The following is a 25,283-nucleotide window of genomic DNA, read 5'->3' on the forward strand; positions in this document are numbered from 1 at the left end:
GGACGGAGTGATCTCTATAGACGGGAGCTGCAGGTATTCCAAATTTCCCGAAGAATCCAAAGTCTCTGCGTTCTCCCGATTTCTTGCCGACTTCGATCGCCTCATTCTGAAGCGCCTGCGTCGTTGGTTGGGGTGTTCCCGTTGCTGGTGACTGAGGTGTTGCTGTCACTTAGATGAGGGACCTGCAGTTCTGGAACCTGAAGGGTCTCGTGTAATTCGGCAGCCAGCATTGTGAAGCTTCTAGCCGAGCAGACCCAGCACGGGAGAAGAACCAATCACACAAGTTTCCGGGTAACACTACTATAAGAGTGACAGGAAGCGTCTTATCACAGCTGCAAGCTTCCTCAGATCGCTCCTCTCAACTGGCTGTAAGCGTGTTTTCATGTAGCTCAGCTATAATCGACCCCTCAGGAGATCCTGCAGGCGAGAGGAGAGACGTAAGAAAAAGGTTCGAGTCCATGCACATAGCTGAAGAGACAAGGAGGAGAGCCGGAGATACAGATATTATAGGCATACAGAATTGGTGACAGTAATGGGGAAGGAGGGGAGTAGTTGGTGTCTCTGAGGAACAGATACCAAATGCAGAAGCAGCAGTAGAAGCAGCTGCCGGTGTAACCCAAGCCCCTGTGTAGCAAGACGCTGTGACACAGGAAAGCCGGCCGCAGAATAGATGTAACTTAGGTAAGCAGTAACTTTACACACCTGTCTATTGTCCAGGAGCACTCAGACCATAACCAGGGAGCAGGTAGCAACGCTCCCCGCACCAAAGAACAAATCCAGAGGAGACACCCGGAGAGGAGGGGAACCAACACGGGATTACAGACAAATCCGGCATCTATCTTCCTGCTCTTTACCTGACTGGTGGCAGCACCTCAGCGTCAAATATCATCACTCCACGGGGGAGCCGAGACAGCCGTACAGAGGACGACGGAACGGGGACTCCCCCTAGTGAGGGGCTGGGGGGCTGCACACAGCTCCATGGAGATCACTGCACACAAGGACGCGTAGGTACGCCTCTTCTTGTTAACTTTCCTCTAGGGCTATGTTCACACATGTAGGAGTGTCATTGCAGTAAGGCAATGTATGAACACAGCCTAAAGGTCTCCCCCATTATTGACACTGATTCATCTCATCCATTACATAGTAGCTCAGCTTCTAGAGTCAACATCTATAGACGCACATGGTGATTTAGTGTAGATTTACTTAGAAGCCAGATGTGTATATGTATACAGACAGAGACAGGTGTATTTTATATGTATTTAGGGGCCAGACACACTGCTCTTTTTATTTCAGCTTTGAATAGTACAAGGACATATTCCTACTCCTATCATGTGGGGATAGTGTTAGCTGACTCAGTCATCAATTGCCTTGTGTTTCAGCCACACCTAGAGGTGGAATACATTACAACTAGGTGTACTGGCACCCTAGGGCTGTGTTCACATTTACCTTGTGCAATGCACGTCCAATTACCCCGCAGTAAAACACGTGTCTTAATGTAAACGGTCATAGCTTTGCATTTGAGGCACAATATTCAGGATGTACATGTTCTAGTCAACTTGTTTCAATGCATGCATTGCAAAACTGGGGCCATTCACCACAGAATAGATACGGTTGGCCCTGTGGCACATGATCACTGTGTGTGAACTCCGCCTAAGGTCACGCTGAGAATTGCTGCGGTTTTTGCCGTGATTCTGGAAAGCTGCAGCAAAAAAGCGCAACAGGTTTGGGCCTTATTCACACTAGTACAGAACAAATAAAAATGCATAACACGGACCTGCTTAACATTTGTTACTTTTTAGTTCAGTTTTTGTTTCAAGCTGTCCATTTTTATCTATTTAAATGATGAAATACGAATGTTAAAAAAAATAATAATAATAAAAAAAAAATCTCAATTTATTGTTCTAAAATGGTACCAGTATGGACTCTATAGAACATGCTATTTAAAAAAAAAAAACACACACACACCTGTATAGTGTGAACAAAGGGAACATGCAAGGTCACTTTTTTAAATGAAAAAAAAAAAAAGTTAAAAAAATAACACAAATCCAAAATAAGTAGGTAAAAGTAAATGAGGCCTAAACATTCAGGTAATAAATGCTAATGACGCTGTGATGGGTGACAGGGATGATGAGAGCTATGACAATCTATGCAAGGCACTGGCGGATATGATGGTGCTGTATAAGCAATAGGAAATAAATTATGAATATAAAATCAAATGGGAAAAAAAAACATAAAAAAAAACAAGCATAAAACGATATACCTAGCGTACATGGAGTGTATTCCTTCAGCTGCTGCGGCGGCGGTGGCTCTGATGTAGTGCCGGCGCTGTGCCGCTCCTCCCCAGTTCTATCCTGACATTTTTTTCATCTCCATCCATCAGAATGGGTTTTTTTTATTTCTGTTGTGCCGCTGAACACACGGCCGCCTTTCATCTGAAACATTATCATGAATCTCCCTGCTCAGGCACAGGAGAAATAAATCTTTCTCAAAATTAATGAAGTTGTCTTAAAGCTGCAGGACCTTATTTTCTTATATATCTTGAGAACATAAGAGGCAGGGGTCCAGATGTAATGCTGTGAGGGTGTATGCATGGGCTGTGGGATATCGGCAGCTCACTCACCTCTGTAGGTCTCCTCTCTATACAGGTGCTTCATAACCTGTAACTTTCTCCGGACGATCCCTGGAGCGGAGCCCACCATTCAGGCACTTACATTCCAGGGCTGAGCAAGAAGAAGAAAAAAAAAAAAAAAAAAATCATTCATTAGTGCTGGAATTTAAAAAAGAAACAAGAAGAAAGCGGTCTCCATAGAAACACCTTATTGTGAGTAACCTGGGCCAGCGGGATCACTAAGGAGCGCAGCTCCCGGGGTCTATTATGGAGCAGACTGTGTGGAGTATACAGGAGGACAGCGGAGATCCCCTTTATGGTGGTGATCAACAACCAGCTCCCCAGCTGTAGCAAAACTACAACTCCTATCAGGCTGGGACGGCTGAGACTGTCAGGGCATGATGGGAGTTGTAGTTCTGCAAGAGCTGCTCTACTGTATTACATTGTCCGCTCTGCACATAATAACAAATGCTATAGATACAATGTAAAAAAAACAAATACATTTTAGTCCACTCTGAAAATACCCTAACAAGAGAAGATTTATTACAAAAAATCAAGTCAAGACGACTGCAGAGATAAAAGGTCACTGCGCCCATAGCAACAAATGGTTATATATAAATGGAGGCATTACCTCCGCTGTAATCTGCAAGTTACATCCAGAAATAACAGAATCTACTTTCATCATAAGTACAAGGGGATCACTGACGGACTATGGCCTGGTGCACACAGGGGCATCACAGCTCGCTACATAAACCCGCATCTATAGACACCCGCCATCCTTCCTCTACCTCTCCTATAGACACCCGCCATCCTTCCTCTACCTCCTCATAGACACCCGCCATCCTTCCTCTACCTCTCCTATAGACGCCCGCCATCCTTCCTCTACCTCTACTATAGACACCCGCCATTCTTCCTCTACCTCCTCATAGACACCCGCCATCCTTCCTCTACCTCTCCTATAGACACCCGCCATCCTTCCTATACCTCCCCTATAGATGCCTGTCATCCTTCTTATACCTTCCCTATAGACGCCTGCCTTGATTCCTATACCTTCCCTATAGACACCCGCCATCCTTATACCTTCCCTATAGACGCCTGCCATCCTTCCTATACCTCCTCTCTAGACACCCGCCATGCTTCTTATACCTCCCCTATAGATGCCCACCATCCTTGCTTTACCTCCCCTATAGACGCCTGTCATTATTCCTATACTTTCCCCATAGACAACTGCCACCCTTCCTCTACCTCCAGACGCCTGCCATACTTCCTCTACAACTTCTATAGACCCCCGCCATCCTTCTTCTACCTTCCCTATAGATGCCTGTCATCATTCCTATACTCCCCTATAAACGCCTGCCATCCTTCCTATTCCTCCCCTATAGACGCCCGCCATCCTTCCTATTCCTCCCCTATAGACGCCCGCCATCCCTCCTATACCTCCCAGACATCCTTTCTATACCTCCCAGACATCCTTCCTATACACCCCTATACCTCCCAGACATCCTTCCTATACCACCCCCACAGACACCTGCCATCAATACTATACCTCACCTTCACAGCACCTCTTAATGAGTTATCCAGGATAAGAAACAACACAGCTACTTTTTGCAAAAAAAAAACGGAAACACCCCAGTATCCTCAGGTTGTGTGTGATAATTGACAAGAGTGATGCTCTTTCTGGAAGAAAGCAGGCCTTTTTTTTAAGCCTTGATATCCCTTTCAAGTGGTAACTCCCTATAAGCAAGTTATTTTCAGTAATACACTGACATAAAGTGCTACGGTAAAGACAAACACCGTACAGGTGAAGCAAACCGTATACAGGATGCTCTTCATGGCTCAGTACAACCTGGCCTTTATAGAGCACAAGGCTTTAGACTGTGTTCACACTGTGCGTATGGGAGTTCACCAATCACAGCAGAAATACAACGAACACACAGTGTGAACCCAGCCTAAGGCTATGTTCACACATAATATTAGCTGTGGATGTCATACAAGGATATAGTACGGATGTATAATCTGCTATATGTAATGTACCCCCAGGATATAACACTGAGGATGTCATACAGGGACATATTACGAGAAACAGGTCCCTGATCTCAGGAGACCAGCCAAACGATAACACTCCTGGCTGCTAGTGAAAGCTCTCAATGCAGTGAAGTCCTAGGTGCATTGCCCACTGGGAAACATGAATATGCAAAAGAAGAGCCTGTGGAGCCTCATTAAAGAGTCTTGAAACACAGGACTAGCCAGATATCCCTCTGGGAAGGCTCCGGTCAAGGGGGGGGCTCCTGTAGAGAAACCACCATAACCACCATATTAAGTGGCCCAATGTAATTACAAGGGAAAAACTATGGCCAAGTATCCATCCACAGACAGCTGTTTCGGGGTGTTGCCCTCATCAGTGTGGAGCAGGATTCTGGCTAGGTGGGAGCAATGCCTAGTAGAGCCGTAAGGGAAACAGATTGCTGAACTCAGGGAGAACAGCCAAACGACAACACTGCCGGCTGCTAGTGAAAGCGCTCAATGCAGTGAAGTCCTAGGTGCATTGCCCCCTGGGAAACATCAATATGCAAAAGAAGAGCCCGTGGAGCCTTATTGAAGAGGCTCGAAACACAGGACTAGCCCGATATCCCTCCGGGAAGGACCCAGGATATTTTTACAGCTGTAAATTCTGCTATATGTAATGTACACCCAGGATATAACACTGTGAATGTAATTCATAGATATATTGCAGGTGTATAATCTGCTATATGTAATGTACACCCAGGAAGTCATACATACATATATTGCGGGTGTATAATCTGCTATATGTAATGTACACCCAGGAAGTCATACATACATATATTGCGGGTGTATAATCTGCTATATGTAATGTACACCCAGGAAGTCATACATACATATATTGCGGGTGTATAATCTGCCATATGTAATGTACACCCAGGATGTCATACATACATATATTGCGTGTGTATAATCTGCTATATGTAATTCCATTCCATATATGTTGGATTCCATTGTGGACGGAGTTTATGCTGAGGTGACTATTAGAAGTGGCTGAGGACTGTGTGAAATCTGCAGCGTATACACTATGTGTGAACATACCCTTCGGCTATACAGCGGTGTATGAATCATAGTAATAACACGTTCTCTAACAATCATGCAGCTGTAGTAAGATTTCTGACATAGCTGGAAGTGTTGTGACAGATGCAAAGTTGGTGCCGACTTTTTTTTTTCCACCCTCAGGAATCGATGTTGCCTAGCAACCATGATCAGGCCGCCATGTACACTCAGGCACTATGCACCCAGCGATATCATACAGTATTGGTGCTACTCTCACACGTGTGAAAAGTTGTGTGACATTTCGTATCACAAAAAAATCCTGTCATTCTGCAGAGTCTGAAATTGATTTTCCTCCAATTTACGGCCAATTAGGAGCTCATCATCCTGATCGGCTGTGGACGCTGCGCCGCAACCTCTCATCACATGTCACCATTGTCTCCGCATCAGGACAAGCTGGAGGAGGCTGAACCCGAGGGACACAACCACAAAGCCTCAGTAATGACCCCACACCGATGCGGGTTCACACAGTGTATTGCTCTGGGCTTGCCCAAGGTCATTTACTGCCAGCGGAAAGATCTGTCCATGTTCTGAACAGGCAGATTTACTAATTCTGTGGCCCTATATTAGAAAACAAAACTTATGTGTTAGGGTGTGTGCACATACGGTATGCCAGCGTACCACCCGCCGAGGATCCGCAGCTCGCCCCGCTCGCAGACGCCGGGATCTGGCAACCAGTGTGATCCTGCCCCAAGCCGGACGCTGGTTCCATCAATATTTTCTTATAGACCTACATTAAAGAGTCACTGTCTATTAGGTTTTTCTTTTGCAGAATCAATAGTCCAGGCGATTTTAAGAAACTTTGTAATGGGTTTATTAGGCAAATGCCATTATCTGCATTCAAAAGACTTTCCCCAGGTCCCCTCATCCACTGCTCATTATCAGGAAATCTCGACTCTTTTACATCAGTCGGGCCCTGTCTTTTCTATGGAGAGGGGAGGGGGGAGGAGGAGGGAGAAGGGAGATTAGTCACCAGAGAGCAAAGGATTACACAGTAGGAGCTGTGTGAAAGCCAGTATTCAGAGGTCAGTGCTGACTTCAGAGGAGATAGCCGGTAATGTAGCTGTAAATTAACTCTTTGTTGTCTTGTTTTGGTCCCTCATCTCCCTCCACCCTCCTCTTTCCATAGACAACAATAAAGACAGGGGGGAGAGCTTCAAACTGCTTTTTCATGATAAAAATGCATTTTTCCGCTAATAACCCCAATTAAAGATCGCCTGTACTATTGATTTCTGCAAAAACAATTAAGCAACAGTGACGCTTTAAAAGGTTTCTTTGTCCCTATTTAAGGACCATGGAAATAAGTCTACACACAGTATTTCGATGGTCCGGATACATCAATCAGCCAGGCCCCTGTGCTAGATCTGGTGCAGACACCGTCTAGTTTGCACCGTTTTATTTGCCCATTTGTGTAGAAAAAGAAGTTTAGGTCACGCTGCACTTTGTTTGTTCTGAAAAGACATTGTGTTCCATCTGTCACAGATTAATGGAAGTGTCACTGCTTTCCCTATGAGCTACAAGGAGGAAATACACAATATAAAGATGCATGTAACAGCCGTGAGTGTGATCGGTATATCCGCCGTAACAGCCGTGAGTGTGATCGGTATATCCGCGTAACAGCCGTGAGTGTGATCGGTATATCCGCGCAACAGCCGTTGAGTGTGATCGGATATCCGCGCAACAGCCGTGCGTGTGATCGGTATATACGCGAACCGCCGTGAGTGTGATCGGTTATATCCGCCACAGCCGTGAGTGTGATCGGTATATCCGTTGTAACCGCCGTGAGTGGTGATCGTATATCGCGCAAACAGCCGTGAGTGTGATCGGTTATCCGCGCAACAGCGTGAGTGTGTCGGTATATCCGCGTACAGCCGTGAGTGTGATCGGTATATCCGTGTAACCGCCGTGAGTGTGATCGGTATATCCGCGCAACAGCCGTGAGTGTGATCGGTATATCCGCGTAACCGCCGTGAGTGTGATCGGTATATCCGCGCAAAACAGCCGTGAGTGTGACGGTTATATCCGCGTAACCGCCGTGAGGGATCGGTATTATCCGCGCAACAGCCGTGAGTGTGATCGGATATCCGCGTAAACGCCGTGAGTGTGATCGGTATATCCGCGCAACAGCCGTGAGTGTGATCGGTATATCCGCGCAACAGCCGTGAGTTTTGATCGGTATATCCGCGTAAACAGCCGTGAGTGTGATCGTATATCCGCGCAACAGCCGTGAGGTGATCGGTTATATCCGCGTAACAGCCGGAGGGTAATCGGTATAATCCGTGGTAACAGCCGTGAGTGTGATCGGTTATCCGTGTAACAGCCGTGAGTGTGATCGGTAGATGTGACCAGGCAGCTTCTATAGATTCTGGCTATAGAAGGGTTTCTGGCTTCTTTCTGCTATTGTACGTGATTATCCATCCATGAAGATGAACCCCCAGTGCAGCAGATATCATGTGTGCCCTGTATGGTTTAGGATCACACTTTAATGGGTCAAAAATTATTAAAAGGATAACTGTGTCGATATGGTTCTGTTGCATCGGATGCAAGGCAAATTGTGTGCCAAGCCCTATTCTGATTATTGGGGCTTGTGCACAGAACTCTTGGGCATGGGACATATCCATGGTAGCCTGATCTTCCAGTGTCATTTGGAACTACATGCCATTATTACAGTACTATGTTATTATATGATATGTCAGGTTATTTTATGGTAATTACTATAGAATGAAGGTCTTACTTTGTCATTGTCATGTATGGTCCAGCAGCATAAGAGACAGATGGCTTGCTTTCTTCTCGGACAAGAAATTTCTCTTCAATGAAAGGTAAGGTTAAAAAAAATCCAGCTTGTCCATTATTCCTCACACAAAACTGATGGAAAAAGAATATTGTTACTTTAAACATAGACATAGTGGTGCCTATTTACAGACGCTGTCAAAGGTATTCAAGGGAATTAGGACACTTTAATCCATGCATAGGGTTCTAGTGAGTGAGTAATCTTACACAACCAGTCTATTTACGCCATTTTATCATCTGTCACACATGCTGGAGACCTACTTTCCCAATGTAGGAAATGCTATTGGACATTTTAACTGCAAGGTTCTTTATGCGCTATATGCTTAATAAACACCCTTGCGGTGTACCAGAACATGTGGAAGAAACTTCACTGCTTGATTTATTATGGATACTGTTGGACTCTGTTGGTCAGATCTTTCATATCACAGAGACAGGTCATTAGTTTTTGAGTGTTCAGACCATGCTTGATCGATAGAATGAGCTCAGTGGATTCCTCTACCTACTCTGTGTCACATGAGTAGATGGCCGCATAATGTAAGTCTATGGGACATGTCTCCTCACATAGGCACAAAGGAGAGAGCAGACAGTGCAGTCCTCTACCTGCTCATTCTTCTGATAAGTCCCGGATTAAAGATTTAGACTCTGACTGACAAAAACTATTGACACGTCTCTCTGAAATCTTAATTTTTTTTTTTATGACAGGTACGTTTAACTGGAGACGCATAGCATCACCATTTACCTCTTTGGGCCGAGCAGCAAACAGTGGTGCAAACTGTTTACTGTACAGGAGTCCAAAATCTGTAAACAGGGTTTCCCTCACAAGCTGCAGGCTCAGCTTGGGATGAGAACGAAGCATACATTAAAAGCATCTTGCCCAGTCAGCCAAGAAGGAGTTAAGTGGCAATACTGTGCATCACTGCCTAACTTTTTTGGGGCCCCTACAGATTGCTGCCTACTGTCTCCTCTACTCACTGGGTGAGCGCTCTGCACTCACCCAGTAAGGAAGGAGTTGAGTGTCAATGCATCACCCTTTAACTCCTTGGGGGCCAAACTGCAAACAATGAACACTTTCAAAATGATGGGGGCTCTGCTCCTCAGTGGAAACTGAGCATTTACGCCTCCTTGCTCCTGGCTGTATATCCCACCATAGTGTCACAACTTACCTCCACTGGCCATACAGTACACCTGACTGGACTCCTATTAAAATGACAGATTTGCGCACCTTCCTCTCCTGAACTGGGCCCATGGTCCATGCAGAGGTGCAGGAGCTGGGCAAGGCGACTGTTAACCCTTTCAGGACCTTCATATTGAAACTTAAATGATCATGTTTATTAAACAAAAAGTTTCAGATATCCATTCAAAAATGCTGTAAATATTGCATGCCATAAGTATAAGGCCTCTACACAAACTTTATTTGCATGTTCTTTGCCTCTTGGCCGACACTTTCATTTGTGGTCAAATTTGTCACAAATGTGGGTCCCATATATAATTTTAAATAGCAAAATACAATGACCTCTGAAAGGTCAGATGGAAAAAGTCATACATGCAAGAAGTGTGCTCTAGTACTTCATATACCTCCATGGGAAATTGTTAGATTTAGCACACAAACCGAAAAATATATAGAAAAATTTTTTATAAAAGACATTATAAACTGATGCAGTCTGTATGCCAAAACCTGTTCCAACCTACCATACATTTTATTCATTCATTAAAGGGGTTTTAATGAGAAAACATATTGATGGCTTATTGTCAGGATAGGCCATCTACATTGCTGCTCATCGTTATTGGCACCCATGAAGTTTAAGTACATAATGTGGAATATCTCATGAAAAAAATGAATCAAGTGAAACCGTGTTTTTGTTTAGAGCACTTGTGTTCAATACAAAAGAGCAAATCATAAAAAAACAATGGGATGGAAAATTAGAACAGCTAGAAACTTAAAGGGGTTATCCAACGCTACAAAAACATGGCCACTTTCTTTCAGAGACAACACGACTCTTGTCTCCAGTTCAGGTGCGGTTTGCAATTAAGCTCCATTCACTTCAATGGAACTGAGCAGCAAAACCCCGCCCAATCTGGAGACAAGAGTGGTGCTGTCTCTGGAAGAAAGTGGCCATGTTTTTGTAGCACTGGATAACCCCTTTAATGTGGCATTGGTATTGGCACCTTTACATTTAAATAGTATGGAAATACATTGTCACTCACTTGTGTTAAATCCCAAATAAAAATCATCTGTGACAAATTGTCGGTGCCCATATGGCACAAATTAGCCAATGAATGATGACTTAAAAAAAAAGCCACATTTTGGGCCCTGTGCCACAATGATGAAAACAAAGGAGCTGTCTGAGAACATCAGAACTGCTATTATTAGCAAACACAAGACTTCCGAAGCGTATAAGGCTATCTCCAAAGACCTTGGTATCCCAGTTTCAACAGTGCGCAATGCTATTAAGAAGTTCGCCAACCATGGACTGTCAAGTACCTCTCTGGGCGTGGGGAAAAGAGGAGAATTGACAAGATAATGAGAATAATGGAAAAAGCACCATGTTACACATCCAATGACCTGCAGGCCAACCTGGAACAATCTGGGGTCATGGCTTAAACAAGTACCAGATAGCGCACACACTAAACCAAAGCTGAGCCTTAAGGGAAAGGCAAATGAAGAAATCATTGCTGAAGACAAGACATAAAGGACAGCTGATCTTTTTCAATAGTACCTTGACAAACCACAATCCTTCTGGACAGATTAAACAAAAATTGAGCTTTTTGGCAATGCAAAGCAACAGTTCGTTTAATAAGCAATGAAGCTTATAAGGAAAAGAACATCATGTCAATAGTTAAAGCGACACTGTCACTCCCTTTTGTGCATTCTGACTTCTCTACACAGGTGTAAAGGGTAAATTTAGCTGTTTTAATACCCTATTTTATATCATACGTCATGGTGCATGTTCAAGTAAAAAGTCATTTTTTATCAACTGCAGTTTCTGTTAAGTGGGGGGGGGGGGCCTCGCGGTATTACCGCCACTGCAGTTGATAAAAGATGACTTTTACTTGAACAAACGCCATGACATATGATATAAAATAAGGTATGAAAACCGCTAAATTTACCCTTTACACCTGTGTAGAGATGTCAGAATGCACAAAAGGAGGTGACAGTGTCACTTTAAGCACTGTGAAGGATCCATAATTCTGTAGGGGTTGCAGGAACATGAAATCAGAGAATTATGAAGAGATTACAGAGCAATACATCCTACCCAGTGTAGAAAAACTTGGTTTGAGTCGAAGATCATGGTCCCTCCAGCAAGACAATGACCCAAAGGGCACATCTAAAAGTACACAAGAATGGTTGGAAAAAAAATGGACTGTTTTAAAATTATTCACAGAATAACACACATTACAAAGTTATACAACTTTGTAATAGGGCTGGGCGATTAATCGAATTAATTCGATTAATTCGCTCAGAATTTGAGAATCGATTTGACTTTTTTGGAAAATTGAAAATCGATTTTCCAAAAAAATCATTGGATTTGGGCGCGCGGGCGGGCTGCTCGCATCCTCCAGCTACTGAAACAGCGTGAGGAGCTAGAGCGCCCAGCAGCGTCCTATGTCCCCGCCTCTGACCCGCCCCCATAGCCGGACGTGTACGCACGCTTCCTCCCGGCCGCACATGGAGGTCCCCGGAGGAGGCTGCAGATACTGAAGCATCGGGTGATCGCTGCGGGTGCTGGAGCTGTACAGCAGTGACACTATCACCCGATGCTTCAGTATCTGCAGCCTCCTCCGGGGACCTCCATGTGCGGCCGGGAGGAAGCGCGCGTATATGTCTGGCTATGGGGGCGGGTCCGACTGCGGGGAGTAGTGCGGGCAGGAGGAGAGCGCAAGTGCCGGTGGTGTGCGCCCGCGCAGAGCGGGTACACCAGGTATGTTCCCTCCTGCCCCGGTCTGCTCCATGCCCCTGCCGATCTGCCCTATTCTCCCCCCGATCTGCCCCATGCTCCCCCCAGTGTGCCCCATGCATGTCCCCCAGTGTACCCCATGCCTTTCCCCCCTAGTCTGCCCCTTGCTCCCCCCAGTGTGCCCCATACTTGCCCCCCCCCGTGTACCCCATGCTCTCCAGCCCAGTGTACCCCATGCCCTTCCCCCCCAGTCTGCCCCATGCTCTTAGCTATGTCCCTGACCCTCATCTTTACCTGTACTACTACTACACCCCTCATCTTTACCTGTACTACTACTACACTCCTCATCTGTACCTGTACTACTACTACACCAGGCTCATCTATACCTGTACTACTACTACTACTACTACTACACTCCTCATCTATACCTGTACTACTACTACACTCCTAATCTGTACCTGTACTACTACTATTACACCCCTCATCTTTACCTGTACTACTACTACACTCCTCATCTGTACCTGTACTACTACTACACCCCTCATCTTTACCTGTACTACTACTACACTCCTCATCTGTACCTGTACTACTACTACACCCCTCATCTATACCTGTACTACTACTACTACACTCCTCATCTATACCTGTACTACTACTACACTCCTCATCTGTACCTGTACTACTACTACTACACCCCTCATCTGTACCTGTACTACTACTACACCCCTCATCTTTACCTGTACTACTACTACTACTACACTCCTCATCTATACCTGTACTACTACTACTACTACACTCCTCATCTATACCTGTACTACTACTACACTCCTCATCTGTACCTGTACTACTACTACTACACCCCTCATCTTTACCTGTACTACTACTACACTCCTCAACTGTACCTGTATTACTACTACTACACCCCTCATCTTTACCTGTACTACTACTACACTCCTCATCTTTACCTGTACTACTACTACTACACCCCTCATCTGTACCTGTACTACTACTACACCCCTCATCTTTACCTGTACTACTACTACACTCCTCATCTGTACCTGTACTACTACTACACCCCTCATCTATACCTGTACTACTACTACTACTACTACTACATTCCTCATCTTTACCTGTACTACTACTACTACTACACTCCTCATCTATACCTGTACTACTACTACACTCCTCATCTATACCTGTACTACTACTACACTCCTCATCTGTACCTGTACTACTACTACTACACCCCTCATCTTTACCTGTACTACTACTACACTCCTCATCTGTACCTGTATTACTACTACTACACCCCTCATCTTTACCTGTACTACTACTACACCCCTCATCTTTACCTGCACTACTACTACTGCACCCCTCATCTGTTCCTGTACTACTACTACTACAACCCTCATCTGTACCACTACTAAACCCCTCATCTTTACCTGTACTGCTAATCCCCTCATCTGTACTTCTACTAATACACTAGTACATAGGGCACATATTTGGGAAAACTACTTATATGGGGCACACAATGGGCTTGTCTACTACATAGGGGCACGGGAGGAGCACTGTTACACTGGGAAGCAATATGGTTGTTGTCTTAAATGTCTATAAAATAGTTTCTGATGCTGCAGGGAGAAAAATGTCCTGTTTGTTTAGCAAAAAGAGAAAAAAAAAATCGAGATTTAAATCGAGAATCGTCCAAAAAATTTTTTTTTTAAAAATCGAGATTTTATTTTTTGGCCATATCGCCCAGCCCTACTTTGTAATGTATGTTATGTCTGTGAATCGCCCCCTTCCCCGTGTCCCACCACCCCCGCCCGTGTACCCGGAAGTGTGGTGCATTATACATACCTGTCACATGCCGACCCCCGTCTCCGATCTTCTGTCAATGACGTCATCTTCGGCCGGCCGAACAGCTCCGACTGTCCCTAGTGCCGGCCGCCCTCTGCAGCGTTATCAGCTGCTCAGCCGCGATTGGCTGAGCGTAACTGTGCTCAGCCAATTGCGGCTGAGCATCTGGTGACGCTGCAGAGGGCGGCCGGCACTAGGGACAGTCTCAGCTGTTCGGACGGCCGAAGAACACGTCTTGGCACAAGATGACGGACGGGCGCGACACGGATCAGGTATGTAGAATGCACCACACTTCCGGGTACACGGGCGGGGGTGGTGGGACACGGGGAAGGGGGCGATTCACAGACATAACATACATTACAAAGTTGTATAACTTTGTAATGTGTGTTATTCTGTGAATAATTGTTTACCGCCGCACTACCCCTTTAAGGTCCATTTATTTGTGAAGATACTGTATTGTCTATGAAAAAATAAAGGGGTGCCAATAATGGTGAGCAGCACTGAATATATGATCAGCATCTGGCCTCCCAGTAATCAGCTGTTTTATATATATATAATGGCAAATATATGGCACAGCTCCAGAGCTGATGTATATCACCGACTGAACTGTGCAACTCTTATGGAAGTCTCTGCATCATCATTTTATTAAAATCTCTACTTTACCGTACTGACACAATCAGTCATTCACTACACTGTATGGATGGAGAATGATAAAACATGTATGACAATGTTCATGTGCAACCATACCTGTCCATAGCCAAAGCTGCGTACTTTCTTTCCTGACAAATTCTCAAATTTACTGGGTTTTGAGAGAGAATTGTGAGCTTTTCTGGATAAATGGAGTAAACAAACTCAATCAATGCATGTTGCTGCTTTAAAGTTTATTCCCATCAATCCTATTTATTTATTTTTCCTATAAACATTTTTTATGACAAAATACACCTTCAGGCTATGTTCACACAGTTTTTCCGTTAGTCTTTTTTTCAACCAAAACCAGGAGTGGAACTGACAGGGCAAAATTATAATGGAAAGATTTGCACAGATTTTTCAGTCCACTCCTTGTTTTGGTTGAAAAAAAGACTGACAGAAAAACTGTGTGTGAACAGAGCCTTAGGGAGTCTCCAATCAATTTCCCTATCATGAATTCCTATGTTCCCATGTGGAGTTGCCGTTGTTGTCTGTCTATTAAAGATGCTCTGGAGTGCAGCAATATAGGATGGCTTCACAGCTACTGCACATACCCAGGGGCCTTTCTGTCCATTTGTATTTGCAAAGAATATAGGTGGCCTGGCTCAGAGCTACAAACTATGTTCTAGCAATGCGTTCTCCTGAAGGAGTCAACCTCATTTTTGTGTCCGTTAAAAAAAACTGATCCGTTTTTTTTTTAAATAACGGAATTCAATGGAAAAAAGGATGCACACACATGCATCTGTTTGTTTGTTTGTTTTTTAACAACGGATTGCAAAAATGTAGTGTGAACCCAGCCTTAGGTTGCTGGACGTCCTATGGACAGTTCATGGCTGTCCTGAGCAGTGCAGCTCCATAATTACAATGCCGCAGAGATTCAAACAGTTTTTCTGCTGCCGGCATGATGTTGATACATCATGCTGGGCAGGGAAACAATCCAGGACAGGCATTTACCGGCCGTAGGTTTGCAAAATTTACGGACCTTTGAATGCAGCCTAAATCTAATACTTTACTAGAAAGGTCAATAACAACAGGATCCAACTGCATCAGCATTTGGTAGAACACTTTCTGCATTATTGTGGGACATTATGAGCCATCAAAACAGGTTTTGTGATTTGATTTTTGAAGCCAAAGCCAGAAATTGATAAGAAGAGGAGTCTCAGTCTTCCTTTCTTTGATGTTTTTCATTAATAACTTCCTGTATTTTAGTTTAACATCAGCATAAAAAAAACAAAGACTAAGGGGCCCATTTATCAGTGTGAGCTTCTTTTGCGCACCACTCATTTTTAATTTCTCCAGTTTCCCAACACTAGAATCAAAAGGCACACGCTTTTAGATAAACCAAGGGTAGCGGAGGCTGCTGCGCCGCAGGTTAAGAAATCTATGCCAGTTCGGAGCTGGTGTAGACTTTTAGCCTGTCTTGGCCCTATTAAGGGTAGGGAAAATTGATAAACTTTGCATACAAAGAGAACACACCTTCCTGCACGCAATGCTGTGCCCCCTCACTACCATATGGCGTACAGGGTGCAAACTTGAAAAAACAGCTCACAGTTTTTGCGCACGGGGGGCCCTTTTTGCATTTTCTTTCAAGTTTGCACTAGGCGCAGACTTTGATAAATGTTCTCCTAAGTGTGAGACTACACCGAATAATTCTACTCTTCACCTTAAAGGGGTTATCCAGTGCTACAAAAACATGGCCACTTTTCCCCCTCTCTTGTCTTCAATTCAGGTGCGGTTTGCAATTAAGCTTCATTTACTTCAATGGAACTGAGTTTGAAACTCCACCCAATCTGGAGACAAGAGAGGGGGAAAGTGGCCATGTTTTTGTAGCGCTGGATAACCCTTTTAAAGGGCTTGTGTTTCATGTGCAGTGTCTGGCTGATACCTGTAATGTATGTCTACAACAGATGCTACTTAGTGGCCTCTTTCATACTTAGACTGCCATGCAAAAAAAAAAAATTAACTAAATAAATATTATATATATATATATATATATATATATATTTTTTATATATATATATATATATATATATATATATATATATATATATATATAATCCCCCCACTGGATTTTTTTTTTGTCTTTTTCAGGCAATAGGGGTCTACGGATAGAAACATAGTGTGAGAAAAGTCTACAATCATCCACAAACCCAGTTCTCTCCTTACTAGCACAGAAGGAAATTGTGTATCATCTACAATTCATGTTCTAAACTGCTGACACTGTTAGATAGCTGATAGGGATAGGGAACTCTGACGTGGAATGCCTGTAACGGACTCTCCCCCTCCCGGCAGCATCTGTGATAAGATGCTGGGAGCGGGGGAACTGTACAGATATGCACCGCGCTGTAATGGCAGAGCCGCACGGCTGATTCATTACAGCGCGGCGCATATCTGTACAGTTCCCCAGCTCCTAGCATCTTATCAAAGATGCTGCCTGGGCGGGGGAGAGTCCGTTACAGGCATTCCACATCAGAGTTCCCTGCGGAACATGGAACGTGTGAATGTAGCCTAAGACTAGCCCCACCAAGCAGACATCACACCATGGCCCCAAGGTGGTGCTTGATCCTAACCAGTTAGACAGGACTAAAGCATTTTCCTGTGAACTTACGGTAACATTAGGTTCAGATAATATAGCACTATGCAGCTGTACATGGTAGAGAGAAGATATTTAGATGTTGTATAAATTTTGTGGGGCAATAGAATAGTTAGAGATCACTTTTGGCTGGATACCCCTTTAACACCACAGCAAGTCAAGGTTCCACCACGTTTCTGGAGGCCTAATCTGATACCTGTTTAGGTCAACGCACTTGTGGTTAGGCTGGGGCTTATGCAGCCATATTACTTCCCTTGTAAAACTGGCCTTCAGCTGTGTTCACACACGGTATTTTGATGAGTACTTTAAGCCAGAACCAAAACTGGGTCCACAACACAGAAAAAATGTGCTAACCACTACAATATAGATTTTCTCTGTGTTAGTTCCACTACTGGTTTTGGGCAAAAATACAGACCACATGCTGACCATAATACAGCATGCAAACCCAGCCTATATCTATGCTTATTGTTTTTTTTTAACCCTGTTGACTCCAGTATAAAATCTGTGGTACAGCACTGTAGCGTAAAGTGCACAAAGTGTGAAAACATACCTTGGTGAGAACAAATCAGTGAATGACGTACTATCAATAAGGTCTTGTGATGAGACAATCTTTATGGGCTTTAAAGGGTAAAAGTGAATTAAAGCTTCCATGTGAACAGTACAGCGATTGATAAACGCAGTCATCTGAAATTTAACAAAGTGAAGTGGTATAAGTTAATATGTAAAAAAAAAATATATATATATATATATATATATATATATATATATATATATATATATATATATATAAACATTATTTTATATGCATCTCCCCCTCCTCTCCCTTCCAAAATTGCTCATTAAACATGTCCCTATCTGCAACTTTGTAATATTGGAGGATTAATCACAGTGGGTTCATCAGTAACTAGACCTCAGATTAACCCTCTAAGCATTACATAAAAGTTACAAAGTTGCAGATAAAGCCTGCCAGGGACTTATTTACATCACCTGTCTGAGACAGGAAAGGGGAGGGGAAGACGGAGAGAAAGGCTCACACACAGGTTTTTTTTTGTCTTTAACAGAAAGCAGCAGCTCAGAACTGGGAGAAGGAGGTTGAATACATAATAACAAGTATGGAATTAATTATTAGTCTCACCATGGGCAGCAACATATGACAAGTTATGTTTGAGTGGAATACCCCTTTAAGATGCTCCTTGTTTACTTTCATGTTTCGAGGATTTTATGCAGAAGTATGTACTGGGTAATGGTTTGCGCAGACTTGGTCACCAACTGCAATTCTTTAGGGATAAGGCCCAACTAGGTCACTATAACGCTGAAACCCTAGGCCCCCCACCACCAGAGAAGAAGGCTAAGTCCATGTTCACACATGGCAAAACAGCAACCATTGCTTGACACGGCCGCTGTCTGAGAAGTTCACTCGGCCGATTGGCCAGGTAAACATCACTTCATTTTAATTGGAATGCGGGCACAATTGAGTGTGCCCGCACTCCAATTAGCCTTAGAGCTCAGTATAAAGTACGTCCGGGATCTTGTGCAGCCGCTGTTCATTGAATGGCAGCCGCACAAAATAGACATGTCAGTTTCCTGCGTGGCCACAGAAAACATCGTCCACAGTGTATACACTACGGCTGTTTTACTCTAGGATCTAATGCAAAGCCAGTGTCAATCAACAGCGATCGATGTTGTGACCTGCAACAACGGCCGTTGTTTATTGAAAAAATACACTGTCTGAACGAGGCCTAAAGTTGTTTTTTCCAGTAACCGAGAAAACTTTGTCTCATTGCTGAGTATTTGTTTTTGCCTGAGGAGAAAAGTGCTGCCAGTGCTCCTTAACATTATTCTAAGACGCATATAAAAGGCCATGCCTAGAGCTTTTCAGAGTGGGGAGGCGTGAGACTTGTTCTTTGTAAAGAGGAAAAACTCTATGAGCCAAAGGAGGCCCTTAGCCACCTCAGGGCAGAACACCAGGGCTAGTGACACATTCTCTGCAGCAGGACCTCCCCACATGGGTAACTCAATTGACGCCACCAGGACTGAGAGCACAAAGAACTGTAGCTCAACATGTATTCAAAGTCTATGGGGGAGATTTATGAAAGGGTGTAAATATACACTGGTGCAAACTGCCCACAGCAACCAATCACAGCTCCTCTTATATTTTACCAGAGCAGAAAGCTGAGCTGTGATTGGTTGCTTTGGGCAGTTCATGCCAGTGTATATTTACACCCTTTTTATAAATCTCCCCCTATCAGTAAATTGCACCACCTTCTTCTCCCTTTGTCTGTTTCTTTCATTGCACCTACATCATCTTGGGTGAAATTACAATCTACCCGGCCAAAAGCAGTATTGGGGTTTGTCCTGGGGGGAAAGTCCAGGCTATCGACATCGCTGCAACACCATAACTTCCTACCGGCCATAAGAGAGCATGGGAGCCACTGCCCCATGAAGCCCCCTTGCCTGACAGGTAACCGCTGGGTGTGGAACAACACAAGTCTCAGCCATCCTGCAGGTGCATCTCCCTAAGCTTGTCACTTCCGTCCTCTGCCCGAAGAATGAAACCGTTCATTCTTCTGGTGGACAGCAGAATCTGCCAAACCATAGAATGAAGCCTATGGGACAAGCAGAGATGCGCACGGCCACAAGCTGTGGAATCCGCAGCGGGTGTTCACCGGGATTCCATAGTGTGGACATACCCTCAAACAGAATTCAGGTCTACAGCGGTGAATGTTACACAGATAATTGTAACAGGCTTCATTGCATACTGTTACCACTAGATGTCAGTAATGGAACGCAGATTTCTTTTTGAAATTCATTCAACCATTAGGACCCTGATATTTAGATCCAGGAAGCCCCCTTATTAGAGATGAGTGAATCTACAGTAGGAAACGAAGTGAAGCCATCTGCATTCTGCTCATCAGGCTACTGGGCTTTGAAGTCTGCTTTGCTCTATGCCACTCCTCCCCGGGTGCTGGGAAAAGTCTGGGACACTGGGAGACGTTTCCCAGGACTAGATAATAAGACAATGAAGATAGATATGAAATTGATAAACATATGTATGTACACAGCTAATCTTTTAACTCATCTTCGTTATCTGTTTATCAAGTCATTCTCTAAAGCTGTGAATGGGTTGTTTATATGCCCTAATGCTACAACAGTGCACGCACCATTAACTAAACAGCCTTGAAAACTAAAGATAAAACATTCTGTTAAATTAAATTAAAAATGGAAAGGTGTACCTAAAAGTGACGACAAGTCGCTGTTCTGGCAGAATACTTTGCTGAAAACTGATGTTCTGTATGTTAGAAATGATCATCAAACGTTTCCATTGTCATCCTCAGATAGCTTTTACATTTCTGTGGGGGTTGTCTCAATTCATGATATAAATGGCGAAAAACTCCACAATTATTTCTGCCATAATTTATGGGGTGTACCCAATAACGCCTAGACCTTCTTGTGGGTGCACTTTGCCTTGGATTCGTGTCACCCCACACAGGTGACACGAATCTTGGCTAATCACTAGATGTGATGTCATCGTATTTTATTGAAGTATGTGGATTGATCAGGTATGATTTGATATGCAAATGAAAGTAGATGGGTTTATATTTTATATCATCAAAGACTATATGAAATTAAAGTGACTCTGTACTCACAATCTGACTGCCCCAAACTGCTTGTACCTTCAGATAGCTGCTTTTAATCCAAGATCTGTCCTTAGGTTTGTTTGGCAGGTGATGCAGTTATTGTCCTAAAAACAATGTTTAAACTCGCAGCCCTGTGTCAAATTGGCGTGGCCTAGAGTACCCATGCCTAGGAGTGTGACGCCCATCTGTCCCTCCTCCCCGCCCTCTTCACCATTTCTCCTATTTATCCTTTGTCTGAACACTGCACAGGTACCTTAACGATCCAGCTCATGTGTAGTGTTCACACAGGTGATGAATAGGAGAAAATGTTCCAGGGGCGTTCCTAATGATGAAGAGGGCAGGGAGGCAGGATGGAGGGGCGTCACAATCCTAGGGCATGGGTACTCTAGGCCACACTAATTTGACACAGGGCTGCAAGTTTAAAAGTTGTCTTTTAGCACAATAACTGCATCACCTGCCGACCGGACCCCAGGACAGATCTTGGATTAAAAGCAGCTATCCGAAGGTACAAGTGGTTTGGGGGGGGGAAGAGGGCAGATTGTGGGTACAGAGTCACTTCCAAAGTGCCATAACCTTCTTAATTCTTAGTCTACATACCTGTATGAGGGCTTGTATTTTTCAGGAGAATGTGTACTTTCTATTAGCACCATTGTTAGGAACATTTTTAGATTTTTTTTCATTGCTTTCTTTTCTTCTTTTTCAAGCAAATTAACAAAATACAGCAAGCTTTGGTGCGGCCTCATCTGGAGTATGCCGTCCAGTTTTGGAACCCGATTCATAAAAAGGATGTTCTAGAGCTGGAGAGGGTACAAAGACGGGCAACTAAACTAATAAGGGGAATGGAGCATCTTAGTTATGAGGAGAGATTAAAAGAATTACATTTGTTTAGTCTGGAGAAGAGACGTTTAAGGGGAGATATGATTAACTTATTTAAATATATAAATGGCCCCTACAAGAGATATGGGGAAAAGATGTTCCAGGTAAAACCCCCTCAAAGGACAAGAGGGCACTGCCTCCGCCTGGAGAAAAAAAGGTTCAATCTCCGGAGGCGACAAGCCTTCTTTACCATGAGAACTGTGATCTGTGGAACAGTCTACCACAGGATCTGGTCACAGCAAAAACAGTAGAGGGCTTCAAAACAGGGCTAGACAAGTTCTTAGAGCAAAATAATATAAATGCATATGTATAGAACCTATCACCCCTCTCCCTTCCCTGTATCCATCCCCTCCTTGGTTGAACTTGATGGACATGTGTCTTTTTTCAACCGTATTAACTATGTAACTATATATGTAACTATGTAAGTCCGTTTTTTTTTTCCATGTGGGATAATATTAATATTAATATTATATTATATTAATATTATATTATATTATAGCTCAGGTCATTACGGATGTGGTAATACCAAATATGTATAAGTTTTTATTTTTTATGTTTTAAATATAAATTATTTTGTGAGCAGAAATTTTGTAGCTGTATTCTTTAATACAATAAAATTGAATTTCCCCAAACTTGAATTTTACCTTTTCATTTGTCCTAGAAAGGGACTTTCAAATGCAATCTTCAGATCACTAATATAATACACTGTGGTACTAGTATAGTGCAGTGTATCATCTTGTCAACATAATGTTGATAGGTGACCTAACCACCTTTGCCAGAGGCAAAGCCAAGAAGGCACAAATATATGGCACACCTGAGGGCCTTCATTAGACCCCCTGCTGCTATAGAAAATAATCTGCATCTCAGCAATTGCTTGACCCCAGTACTGATGGGGTGACAAAGTTCCAGAAACCACCTTAAAGGGGTAGTGCGGCGCTAAGAAATTATTCACAAAATAACACACATTATAAAGTTATACAACTTTGTAATGTATCTTATGTATGTGAATCGCCTCCTTCACCGTGTTCCCCCACCCCCGCACCCGGAAGTGTAGTGTAGCGTCCGCGTCATCAGCTGCTCAGCCGCGATTGGCTGAGCACAGTTATGCTCAGCCAATCGCGGCTGAGCAGCTGATGACGCGGCAGAGGGGGGCCGGCATCAGGGACGGCTGCAGCGATTCGGCCGGCCTCCCGAAAATTACGTCGTTGACAGAAGATCGGGGACGAGGGACGACGCGCGTCAGGTATGTGTGGTACACTACACTTCCGGGCCCACGTTCGGGGTGGGGGAACACGGGAAAGGGGGCGATTCACATACATAACATACATTACAAAGTTGTATAACTTTGTAATGTGTGTTATTTTGGGAATAATTTCTTAGCGCCGCACTACCCCATTAATGCCACAACCACAATTTGACCTCAGCAAAGCGTTTTGTTAAAGAGTCACTGTCGTATTTTATTTTTTTTTGCAGAAATCAATAGTCCAGGCGATTTTAAGAAACTTTGTAATTGGGTTTATTAGCCAAATCTGCCATTATCTGCATGTAAAAAGCCTTTTCCCAGGTCCCCCCCTCCTTCCTCTTTTTCATCCACTCTGAAAAATCAGAAAATTGTGACTTGTTGCAGGAGTCGTACCCTGTCTACTCTAGGGAGAGGGGAGGGGGGAGGAGGAAGGAGGGAGTTAGCCGGCAGCAGAAAGCAGATAACAGAGGATTACAGGCACGGAGCTGGGTGACAGCTGTAATCCGAGCTCAGACAGGTCACTGGTGACTGTCACAGGAGATATCCCGTGAGGGATTTGTAGATTAACTCTTTGTTGTCCTGTTTTGGTCTTTTCTTTAGCTCTCTCCATAGGAGAACAATGAAGACAGGGGGGAGAGCTTCAAACTGCTTTTTCATGATAAAAATGCATTTTTCGGATAATAAACCCAATTACAAAGTTTCTTAAAATCGCCTGGACTATTGAATTCTGCAAAAAAAAATTTCACGACAGTGACACTTTAACTCTGCAGTTGGCTTATCAGTCTGTTGCTTTTGAGCTCCGTACCGCTCCGAGTTCACAGGCAGCAGGCTCATAAGCCGACTGCCGAGCTAACAAAGCGATTTGCTTCATTATTACTGTAAATTCACTCATCTCTTCATAGGATACATCATTTGGTCAGCACAAAGGAGAGCTGCATAAAATCAGGCAGGTGGTATTGCTGATCAGTGTATACATACTGGTTAGTACATGACCAGTGGAAACAAAAAAGATCCAATATTACACCCTGCCAAATACAGAAGCAGTCTCTACAATATCAAAACATTCATATCACTGATAAAACTAACCTGAGCACTCTCATCCTTTCCAGCCATGAGTGCCCATTCAGATGGCCGCCTGGATTCCTGATCATGAAGTCGCAGATCCCCTCCTGCATCAATGAGCTTACTCATAATCCACTGATCACAGGAAAAGGCCGCAGCATGGACCGGCGTGCTCCAATCTAAACATCGGCTACAAACATATAACAAGAACATGTTGTACCATTTGTACTTGAATATTTTGAACGTTAAATCGCTCAAATTTAAACAATATTGTTCTGTGTAAATGCAGGCAACAATTAAATAACCAGCGAACAATTGTTCGTGTTTCACTAATCATTAATTTTGTGCTGACACCAAAATCATCGCTAATCGTTTGCTGATTGTTCAGTGTAATTTCACTTCAATCGCTCTTGTGCTGGCATCAGATAACCTGATTGATCTTATGCTGCGTTTACACGGAACGATTATTGTTCGAATTTTCGCATAAACGATCGCATTTGAGCGATAATCGTACCGTGTAAACCCAGCAAACGATTAAACGACGAGCGAGAAATCGTTCATTTTGATCTTTCGACAAGTTCTTAAATCGTTGTTCGCTGAAAATTCACAGATCGCTTCGTGTAGACAGTCTTTCACCGATTTACCCTATGTAAAAGATGGGCTTAAGCGATCTTAAAAACGATTGCAATAACGATTTTTCTTACAAATTTTTAAACAATTTTTCTTACGATTTATTCGTCTAAACGCTGATAGTTATAAAAACCAAATTGTTGCTTCAAAATCATTAAAAGATTGATTGGGCGAATTATCGCTCCGTGTAAACGTAGCATTAGTAATGATGGTAACTAACGGCTATTTTTCTGTGTAATATGCTGAACGATTTCAAGTAGCTCTCGTTTACGATAGTTAAAAATCGCTT

General features: G+C 43.6%; 1 protein-coding gene across 1 annotated transcript in view; it reads right to left on the reverse strand.

The window, feature by feature from the left end:
* Positions 1-7,232: 7,232 nt before the first annotated feature.
* TEX14 (testis expressed 14, intercellular bridge forming factor) overlaps positions 7,233-25,283 on the reverse strand; it is a 64,069-nt gene continuing 46,018 nt past the window's right edge. Inside the window, exons 4-9 of the mRNA XM_069972967.1 lie at positions 24,389-24,554; positions 18,096-18,229; positions 15,013-15,094; positions 11,770-11,841; positions 8,460-8,590; positions 7,233-7,239 (exon numbers count right to left, since the gene is read on the reverse strand). Coding sequence (XP_069829068.1) covers positions 7,233-7,239; positions 8,460-8,590; positions 11,770-11,841; positions 15,013-15,094; positions 18,096-18,229; positions 24,389-24,554 — 592 coding nt within the window. The remainder of the gene's footprint in view (positions 7,240-8,459; positions 8,591-11,769; positions 11,842-15,012; positions 15,095-18,095; positions 18,230-24,388; positions 24,555-25,283) is intronic.

Source organism: Dendropsophus ebraccatus, chromosome 5 (genome assembly GCF_027789765.1).
Source record: "Dendropsophus ebraccatus isolate aDenEbr1 chromosome 5, aDenEbr1.pat, whole genome shotgun sequence".
Taxonomy (NCBI): Eukaryota; Metazoa; Chordata; class Amphibia; order Anura; family Hylidae; genus Dendropsophus; species Dendropsophus ebraccatus.